The following is a 10,798-nucleotide window of genomic DNA, read 5'->3' as shown; positions in this document are numbered from 1 at the left end:
TTTCCGAATTTGGCGTTAGAAAAAGAAGACATCCTTTTATTTGTCGATAACCACTCACTTAACTTGTGCAACTGTTTTCAGGAATCATAATAACGATGCCAAGAAGTACTTTCCAGTATGTTTCTATTATTTCATTTCTTAGAAAATAATTCATATTTTTTAAGCAGGTTCCATTTCACAAAACAGTCTTGGTCTCAGTCGGGTTTGAGAAAAAATACTAGAAGTACCAAGATAACATTCCAGTGTGGACTGGCCTTAAATTCTGAATTGCTACTTGAAAATAATAATTAACTTATCATTTTTTCCAAACATGCAGATTAGATATAAATAAAGTTTCATTATCAATATCAGCTGAGACTGAAAATTTTGTGAACATGAGATCATGTCAGTTCGATATCGTACTCGGTCTATGATTACGTTATTTGTGAGATTTACCGAATTTTTAAACCATACGCAAACATATCGGTTATGTCATGTTTGAAATATAAGAGAGAAAAAAAAGGTTGATTAAAACATTTAATACAATGCTTTTAGTATTGTCGCTGATTGTGTGTCCCACTTATGGGTAATTAAAACTGTTGACCGTTTCCAAGAGCAACCAGAAACGTAAATGAAAATTGTCCTGGAACCATGAAGTCATCATTTTTGAATACAATACTCATTTAGTCTTTATGAATTGCTTTATGCAAGAATACCCGATCGACAACAATCCCTTCAACTTCTGCAGACGTTAACACATAGAAGAAACGTGTCTTCTCCTTGTAAGAATACAGGTACTTCTATCATTCTGTTTCAGTTTTATGCCAGTTTGCAAGTTTAAACTAACCCACATGAAAACATGCAAACATTATTATAAAACAGATGCAGCTTTTAAGGCATTTAAAATGCTCACAACTGCATGTATTAATAAAGCAAATTGTGAACACTTTAAGCGCTGTTTATTATTCAATTCCTTGAAACTGTCAGAATACGGAAATTTGTATCAATCATTTTTGATCCATATTTATTTGAATATAAGTCCCAAGTATCTTCTCCTTCATTACGAGAGTTATCTATACCTCGTCTGAACTGTTTTGAATTTCGCTTGTGTCATTTACTGGTGCAGTGTTACTGAAATATATTATAAATGTATTTTGTATCGTTTACATTCGGTACTTCTGTAAACAATGTTATAACTATTTTGTTAAGTGTTTACTTTGTACTTTTGCCATTGCTAAATGGATGCATTGGTAAACAAATGCATATTCTGAGTGAGTAGTAAAGTATAGACAACAGTCCCGTAATAACAAATAGTACTATGCTAATACCAATGCAGTCTAAAATACTAAATCACTAATGAATCGTCTATTTTAAAGTGAGAGGACTAGTGTTTAAAATATGACTGTGCGGTAAAACTCACAGACATACAATATATTTAATTCATTGTCAACCACAGCGTTTTTGGACAAATAACTTACAGCATTTCACATCTTCCACAATGACGATGATTCCCATCTGTAAGAAAATAATGCTCATATATTCTCGGATAATCTTTTGGGAAAACTTATGTATCTTATTACCAGGCTAATATGTAAATAATGAAATGTAAGTATTTTAGTTTCTGGCAGCACGACTTATGCAAAATTGGTGGCATTACAACACTGACCGAGAAATGATAAGAAAAAGACAGTTACCTCTTATTCTCCTCATTACCACTGTTATATAACTTGCATAAATTGTGACCAAAATAATTGCCACTCCCAAAATCACGCCAACAATCACAGAAGTGGGTTTGCTGACACATTCAACATTTGAATGACATTGCAATGTGTCTGAAATGTATCACACAAAAATACACAATTAGATAATATGGACAACAAATGAAGTTTTGTTTTGAGACCTGCAAGTACGAGAGCTTAACGTACAAGTTAACCCTTACACTGCTAAATTTCTATCTTTCAATTTGGACAAGTTCATTCTAGAAATTTAGCAGGGTAAGGGCTAACTTGTCCACCTTTCAATTTGGACTCGGCGATATATGGCCATTTTGTGTCGATTCGCCGTAAAACCCAACTCACTCACTTCACTTTGGACAGTACCATTTACTGTTAAAAGGGGTGCTTACCAAACATATACAGACTGAATGGCGAACAGTGCAGATCGTGATCAACACTGATCGCAAAGGCAGAATCAGTCGTGTCCAGCATGGTAAGTGTTATGAAAGTCTAGCCCAACTAGGGACGAAGTCAAGCTGCAATTAAGGGGCATGAAAAGTGAAAAGAAGAAAAAGGTCTTTAATAAAGGAACTCCGCAACCAAATTTCGTACTGAAAGAAATTTATTATTGATTCAGGAAACAGTAAAGTTAATTTACTCGCTTTTCGCAATATCAAATTTACCGCTGCAGTGTTGCTACAAGAAATAGAGGGTATTGGTATATCATTTTTAATTCATTAAACCAGTTGAATAAAATAGCAAAATTTGAGGGTTTGTCAGGCATAAAATCATTTTTATTATTGAACCTTGGCATGAATGTACATTCTGCAGCAACAAACAGCTCTGTAAAATTTTATCAGTAAAGACTGTCTATAAACCAGCTATGGTAAAGTGATAGTCTCAGTTTTTCAGTATCAGTTTCATCACCACACAAAATAGTACGCGTATAATTTTCATCCACTGAATACGTGTATTCTTGTTTTTGGTGATGAAAATTATACTATAGAAGAGAATTCACTAATATTTCTCTTAAGATTTTCCGTATTTCGTATATTATTGTGTATTTCATATTTTTGTCATCTGAAGAAGCTTATTAAAGCGAAACATGTTTTGACAAAACTGTGTTGGTTTATGAATTTACAATATCATAACTAATATTTCTAAAAGTACAAAATATATCAAATATCAAATCGTATCAGTATAGATATCTGATACCTGCTAAATTATTTGCTTAACGTAATTGTACCTCCCCCAGATATGACCCAGGACTTTGGATTCTCTCTCTTCCTATCTTTCCACAGTTAGGTCATTTTTACTTCTTTTCCAACATTTTTATTTTTCATTTCGCTTAGCTTCAATCTCTTCCAAATACATTTTGTCAGTTTTTATGAGAATACAATGCAATCAATAATATAAATTTTCCTTTAAATATACCTTTGGGGACGGACCGAATTACTAATGTTAGAAGAACTTGTGGCCCAACCCTTTTATCTTTCCTAAAATGTTTTGTGTGTGTTCTGTATATATACATTGTATATTTTGTCATAAAAAGGAAGGAATAAAATATGTTTAAATCAAAACGTCCCAGTTTCGTTACCTAACAAAATGAATTCAATAAATGCTTGTATTAAAAAGCGCATTAATTTTAAACCTCGCATGGTTAAATGTAAGCATATATCAAAGTGCACAAATGACTGTGTCAAATTTTACTACAGTCGGTAATTCTAAACTATAGTACAGTATTCAGCAATAAATGTAAATGTTAAAATGGATGGTACTGTGAAACATTACAAGAGCTACGAAACAAAAGGAGAAATCGTACCTGCCCTTTCTTCCGTTTTATTATCGGCTTCTGAAAGAAATAAGACAAACGTGCCTAAAAAAGAGACGTCACTTTGTAATCATGGCAATAAATAAAACTGTAGTTTATATCAATCTATCTGAATAAGCTTACATGTACTAAAACGCATAGTTCTTTTTAAAAAGAAAGGCATTAGTGGCACAGTGGTTAACATGTTGGTCTACAAAACCGGCGGCTCGGATTCGATTCCAGATTGCGGCTGATAGCAGGGGCTTGAACGTAAAGTGTTGATGTGGGAGCCTTTATGTGAGGAGTTGTCGCTGTGGGAGTCAAAATGGCGGGAAATTACGTTTTTATTGTCAAGCATTTTCTGAAAACTTTGTAAGTGTAACTGTACTTGCAGTTTTCTCTTAATTTCTATATGGCCAGTCCAGAGAGCTATGTTTTGGCTTTAATCAGCATCGATCGTTGGCTAAATAGATTTAAGAACAAAAAATTTATGTTGTTGCAACAGCAACGGTATTTTGCTGTCAAATGGTCTCTTTCAAAAGAGTTCACCAATACACAAAGTACGTGGAATTAGCTCTCATAAATTCAAATTGACTTTTCCTTCAAAGCGAATGTGCTTATATCTTTTCTGCTAGTGTAAGATGGCTTAATTGCAAATCAATCCAGAACGGGAAAAAATGTCAAAAATAATTGTTTTAAGGTCAGTTGTCAGAACTTATATTGAAAACTTCTTCTTAAAATTGTACAAATGTACCTGTGTCTGTAAGTAAAATTAACTGTGTTTAGTTAATTGTGTAAAAGGACTGTATTGTCAACTAACTGTATTTTTGTGTAACCTTTTAACAAAACGTTTTCTAATACACGTATAAGTTCCACCGAGAATTGAGTTCTTAATAATACTTTTAACAATTTTATCCTTCCGGACATTTTTAAAATTCTACCCATCTACCAGAAACTACTTTAACCAATATATGCATAACATGCTTAATTTTGAATCAGCTTACACTTTTCAATGATACACAGACTCATTCTCGCTAGACCTGAATCCAGGACCTTCACATCAATGTTTACCCACGAAAATAGTTGTCATTAAGTCATCCCCACAACAACATAACATGCATAAAGTGAAACATTCGGCGATAAATGTATCTATGAGTGTGAAAATTGGATGAATTTCTTAATTAGCAAGTGATCAATCATAGTTAAAATAGAGAAAAAAACTGAAGGTCTTTCAAAATATTACCCCAATCAGCCAACTTTTTGTTCTTAAATATATTTAGCCAACGATTGATGCCGATTAAAGCCAAAACATAGCTCTCTAGACAGGCCATATTGAAATTAATAGAAAACTGCAAACAAAGTTACACTTACAAAGTTTTCAGAAAATTCTCGACGAAAAACGTCATTTTCCGCCATTTTGACTCCCGCAACATCAACTCCTCACATAAAGACTCCCACAACAACACTTTACGTTCGACCCCCTGGATAGCCAGATAAGTGTTCAGATGAGGGTAATTTACTTGAATAATTTCTGTTTTCAGCAGTTTCGGCCAAGACTGGCCCACACTAAATATGAAATCTTGAAAGTTTACATATTACGTACATCAAAATGGAAGAATGAGTCTATAGCAGATGCATAAACGTGTTTAGTCCATGATTACATAAATAAAGGTAAACTATATATTTAAACAATCATTGGCATTTGTTATTTATCAATGCAATCCATATAATTATGGATTATATTACGTTTAACATGTGAAGCATTCTCTAAACCATTTGTAGTGTTAGTGTTTCCAGTCATTATGTTTGGGAAACAGAAATAGACTTATGCCTAAATTCAGTACATCATTCATGAGCAAGGTATTTTCAAATTGTCGGAAAATAGACTCCTTATGCTGCAATACTGGAAGGTTTGCGCTTGCAGCCTTCGTCAAATGTCAATTTTTTTCTGTACAGAAAGTTATGCGTTATGTCTGTGTTTTAACTTTTGCGAGTATGACCGTTATTATTGTGTCAGACCGAAACCAATATTCCGAATCACTGCACGTATCATTAGTTATTGGCCAGTCTTAGCTTCAGCTGTAAGCGTATAGTAGACAGACAAATCAATTAATTTTTACAAATACGCTATTTATCAGTGACTTCAACGGGAGAACACTACACATTTTCACTTGCGACTGGAGATATGCATCGAATTTTTCGACATGCTGTGGAAGACTTTGTTTGCATATTTGGCGTTTAAAGTTGGTAACAAGCAAGAGTACAGTTAACAAATTTGGACTACAAAGCTTTGGCCAAGACTTTCTGTTGCTGGCTTACTAGGAAACAAGAAATATCTTTAAAAATGATGGTCGGCGAATTGTAATAAGGAAAGAAGTTTATGAATTTTTCATCTAACATTCATCTTTCATCTAACATTTTGCAAAACTAAACACCGCACTTTAACAATTTAAATGGTTCTCTTTTAATTTTTCGCAAAGGTTTCGTAGGGTTGCAATTTTGTTTCGTTTATCCTTAGACGAATAATTACAGCAGTAGTTTGATGAAGATTCATGAAGCGGTTCATGAGAAGAGGTCATTAAACGTGTTTATATTTTTAGCTAAATTGGTCCCTATCCCCATTCGTAACAAAATAGCAGGAGACCTTACGATATTGTTATCGAGTTTGATAAAAATCCATTACATTTTAGTGATTAATGCGAAGAAAGGCATATCTACTTTTAGCTATTGTGGTCCCTAATAGGGCCCAAGTTCCTATATAAATAAATTTGGTAAAGGACCTTATAATGATGCTCCAGACCAAGTATGACAAAGATCCACCAAGCTGTTCATGAGACGCTGTATATAAAGGCATTTCTAGTTTTAGCTCTAGCAGCCCCTAAAAGGGTTCAAATGTCCCAGCTGAACAAAGTTGGCTGCGGGCCTAATAAAGATGCTACAAATCAAGTTTGATTAGAATACATGAGAAAAAATCAATTAAAGGATTTTTTATTTATTATTTTTATTTATTTCTAAAATAGGCCAACTGGTCCCGCTTTAACAAATGCATATTCGCTATTCGTGAATCTTTGGACAATAACGTCACACCTATAAAAAAAGTGAAGGTCAAGCAAAACATGTAATTGTAACTATTTCAATATTTCTGTTTCATAAGCAAAGTTTGACCGTAGTCATATCATATAGATAACTGTATGCAGCGTACCTTCATTTCAGTGTGTAATGAGATTCAGTCATTATATAGCATATATATAATAAAACAGATTTCAACTGAGTTCAATATTTGCATACCATACTAAAGAAAAATATTCATATATAACATAGGCGTAGGAGCAGGGGGGACCAGCGGGGGCCAGGCCCCCCCCCAAAGCTAGGAGAGGGGGGGGGGGCAAACTATAGTTTGGCCCCCCCCCCCCCCCCCCCCCAATATTTTGAAAAAGAGATATAACTTGCAGTCTAATATAACATTTACTTAGCATCATATAATTCTTTTCAACCTGATTTCTGATTTGCATTTGGCCTTCCCTTGTATTCTGACTTGTCTCTTTCCGTAGTGCGAGTACTGAAATCTGTACGCGCCACGCCAAGGATTGTTTGATTACATTTTATAAAAATAATATATCATTGAGCGCAAACACTACAGTTCCGGCTTGAGCGTCTGCAAAATCTATGTAGGCCTAACCTGTTTACGCATGTAAACGTTATGTACTTTTTTGTTTTTCATTGTCCATTGAAGGGAAGTGATATTTCCACAACTTTATATCACAATTAGACAAATGCAGCGCTAATTGATTGTATGTCCAGGACTTCAACAGAAGAATGTAAAAAATGGCACACTTAATTAAAACAATACATAATATAACTGATTAAGACAGTTTAGTGCCTAGTCATATGTGTATCATTAGAATAACTCAATGATTGCTAAAACATAGAGGCTTGAGGGGGCCTATGGCCCATTTGGCCCCTGTACAAGGCTTTGAGACTTTGATATGACTAATACACCAGGGATACTGCCCCCCCCCCCCCCACCGCTGTACGAAACCGTTTGCCCCCCCCCCCAAAGTTAAACTCGCTCCTACGCCCATGTATAATAAATCAGTTAAATAATTTATAACAAATATATCAAAGCAAACTAGTACTCATTTTAATATGCAGTCTGAATAAGTCACAAAAGCAAGAAACCTTTTCATATACAGACGACAATTTTAACAAGGAAAATCTTTTAAAAAGCACTTCTCTACATAAAAGACTCTTATCACACCCTTATTCATGTGATACGCAGACCGTATTCAGCTCTTTCTTTAATTTGATATATGTTGGTATTTGAACAGGTTTTTATCATATTTATTAAACTTACTTATTATTTTGAGATATACCAATATTCTTGCTAAATATACTGAGCCAAAGTTAGCTTTAAAACTGTGAACAGCGTCGTTTAGGATAAACGCTTTGTCTACATTTCACTCAGCGTAGCACAATCAACAGAGTGAAAGAAATTGACACTCTCGTCCAATCAGGAAGAGTGTTACATAAATCTTCCATTTTGATAAATTATCTATAATGCGTTATCAAGTAGTTTGATTTGCAAACTGAAGTCACGTGGCATAGGTAACGAAAACAAATTTAGTCGGCGTCGCCGAAAAAGTTCAGATAAAGGAATACTTTTAAGAATTATTGGCATTCGTTATTCATTACCATAACCCGTATATTGAAGTTTGGTATGCGCATATGCGCAGCTGTGACTAAGCCTATGTGTGGAGATTACCAGTCAAAACATGTAGAGATACATGTAGGAAGTATTTTCAAGTATAATTTTGCTGTTTTGTTACCCTAAAACAGTTCTTTATAAATATGAAAAATATTGATACACAAAACAAACGAGATGTTTTGTTTGGTACAGTTAAGTCAATATGAATAACACTGAAATAAATTGAAACAAACTATTTTGTGTCATATAGAAAAGGTATATGTGGTGTCTAAGTTTTAACTTTTGCCAATATGACCGTTTTATTTTGTCAGATCGAAACCAACATTCCGAAGTCCGCATATTATAGTTACTGGTCGGTCCTATGTTCAGCTGTAAGCATGTAGTAGACAGAGAATTCAATTAAATTTACAAATACTTTATTTATCCGTAACTTCAATGGGAGACCACAATATATTTTCACCCGCGTCTGGAGATATATATCTATTTTTTCTGTGGTAGTCTTTGTTTGCATATTTGGCGTTTAAATTTGGTAACAAGCAACAGTACTAGACTTTCAGATGGCAGACTATAACTGTTAAGAAGTACAATGCAAAACAAGAATTCGTACCTGCTCGTACTTCTGTTTTATTCTCAGCTTCTGAAAGAGATAGCAGAAATACATGTACATTTGAATTTGTTATAATGGCAATCAAGAAAACTGTAGTCTTTATCAATCTATTTGAACAAGGCTCAAACGCATAGTTCTTATGTTAAGCTACAGTCACACATACGGATATGTCCGTGCGTTGAGGTACGGTGCGGATGGGATTGGTCTGTGGGGATGCGGACACGGAGAAGTACGGAGCAGTACGTCTTAGTACGGGAAAAATGGTGAGAAACGGGGACCAAAAAGATACAGGATGCGAATAAGTACGGATAGGTACGGCGTACTACGTTGAAGTACGTTTTACTGCGCCTGGTAACTTGCCCAGTGCGTGGACGGATCTGCGGTGAACTACGTTGAACTACGCATAAGTACGGACAGCCTCGGATAACTACGTTCAGCTACGGATCAATTCGCATGACTACGTCCGCATTAAGGTTTAGTAACGGGTCGGTACGTTTCATATAAATACGCCACGTGTAGCCAGCGTTTTCATTACTATTATCTTTAACATCATGTCAAACTACGGCAAGGTACGCTTTAGTACGGATAACTACGTTTAGTACGTTTAACTACGGATGAATATGTTCCAACCAAGTTGGACTTAAGTCACGCTAAAATGGCTACGGATCGCTCAAACGTTTGTGCATGTTCAAAAGTTGGAGAAACTTGCAAGTTTGGGATAAGTCTTGAATACTTTTTGACCAAGTTTGATTGATACGGATTACTACTTTGAGGTACGGCTCAGGTACGGATCGATACGGATTACTACGTTTCTACCCGTAGCTAGACGTAGTAATCCGCGCCGTATGTGTGACTGTGGTATTACAGATAATCAGTGGCACATCGTTAACAGACTGGATTACAAAGCATTGGCCAAGACTGTCTGTTGCTGGCTCACACTAAATAGCCAAATAGTTTACTTATTGTTTATACAAAATTGGAAGAATGTTTTCAATCAGTAGCAGAAGCTTAGTCCACGCTTTAAAAGGGAGAAAGTTCTGATAAAGGAATACATCTAAGAAATATTGGCACCTGTTATTCATTAATATAACCTGTATATTGAAGTATGTAATGCGCAGTTGCGAATAAACCTATGTGCGGAGATTATCAGTTAAAACATGTAGAGGCAAAATAATTATATCAGCATCATAACGAAAATAGTATGCTTACCAATAATTAAAAGCATTGTATTTCTTTTAACTGAGACAGTGCTTCCATTAGTTTTGCTTTTATACGTCATCTCACATCTGTATACTCTAGCATCATCATAAGTCATCTTCTCTATATTCATTTCTAAAGATAAATGAGTGTTAAGTGGAGTATCCTTATCCAGAATACCACCGACACCAAAATCATTGTCATTAACAATGTCGCTATTCAAAGCTGGCGTTTCATCCGCACCTGCTTCGATATATGCCAGGGTCTCCCACCCGGTACTTGCTTCTCGCCGAATCTGGACATTATACACTGATGAAGCATCTGTTTCGGTAACATCACATGTCATGAACAGTTTTCCTGTAGTTCCTAATATAACTCGCGTTTTTGACAAAGTGAAATTCAAGCCGGAAACTGAAAAACAGGATGATTCACTTTATAGCTTAATATGATAGTGTGAAGATATGTCATGTGAAAGAATTAGCTCTGCAGATCAAACTTTACAGTTATTTGCTGCTCAGTACATGTACTTATCATAAACGAAAAGGTCTATAATCCTGTTACTAATTGTGGCAGTTTTGAATATCTATTTACGCTAAACATAAAAGCAAGTACTAAATACTTCAAACTAATGAGATATATGATGTAACCGGTTGGGAATGATAGGACAATTTGTATCATTTGATACATATGTTTGCTGTCAGTTTGGTAATGGCATTTCTCAATTTATATATATATGTTTCTCCATTTTCAATTTGGTGTTTTTGGTTCTTTACGTTGACCAGCAT

General features: G+C 34.9%; 1 protein-coding gene across 1 annotated transcript; it reads right to left on the bottom strand.

The window, feature by feature from the left end:
• Positions 1–503: 503 nt before the first annotated feature.
• Positions 504–10,617, bottom strand: LOC123561750 (uncharacterized). The gene is made up of 6 exons (XM_045354335.2): positions 10,026–10,617; positions 8,817–8,846; positions 3,517–3,546; positions 1,674–1,811; positions 1,458–1,494; positions 504–1,110 (listed from the first exon to the last, which is right to left on the bottom strand). The coding sequence occupies exons 1-6, from the start codon at positions 10,357–10,359 to the stop codon at positions 1,053–1,055; spliced, it is 627 nt and encodes a 208-aa protein (XP_045210270.2). The 5' UTR covers positions 10,360–10,617; the 3' UTR covers positions 504–1,052.
• Positions 10,618–10,798: the final 181 nt, after the last annotated feature.

This window comes from Mercenaria mercenaria, unplaced genomic scaffold (assembly GCF_021730395.1).
Source record: "Mercenaria mercenaria strain notata unplaced genomic scaffold, MADL_Memer_1 contig_2179, whole genome shotgun sequence".
Lineage (NCBI taxonomy): Eukaryota > Metazoa > Mollusca > Bivalvia > Venerida > Veneridae > Mercenaria > Mercenaria mercenaria.
The sequence above is the reverse complement of the archived record's forward strand: the minus strand, read 5'-3'. Positions and strand labels throughout refer to the sequence as shown.

Coding starts and splice junctions, on each gene's coding strand:
- LOC123561750 (XM_045354335.2), bottom strand. CDS start 10,359: ATGACATGTGATGTTACCGAAACAGATGCTTCATCAGTGTATAATGTC. Junction 3,547..8,816: donor TAAAACAGAAGTACGAGCAG/GTACGAATTCTT, acceptor TATTTCTTTCAG/AAGCCGATAATAAAACGGAA. Junction 1,812..3,516: donor TAAAACGGAAGAAAGGGCAG/GTACGATTTCTC, acceptor GATACATTTCAG/ACACATTGCAATGTCATTCA.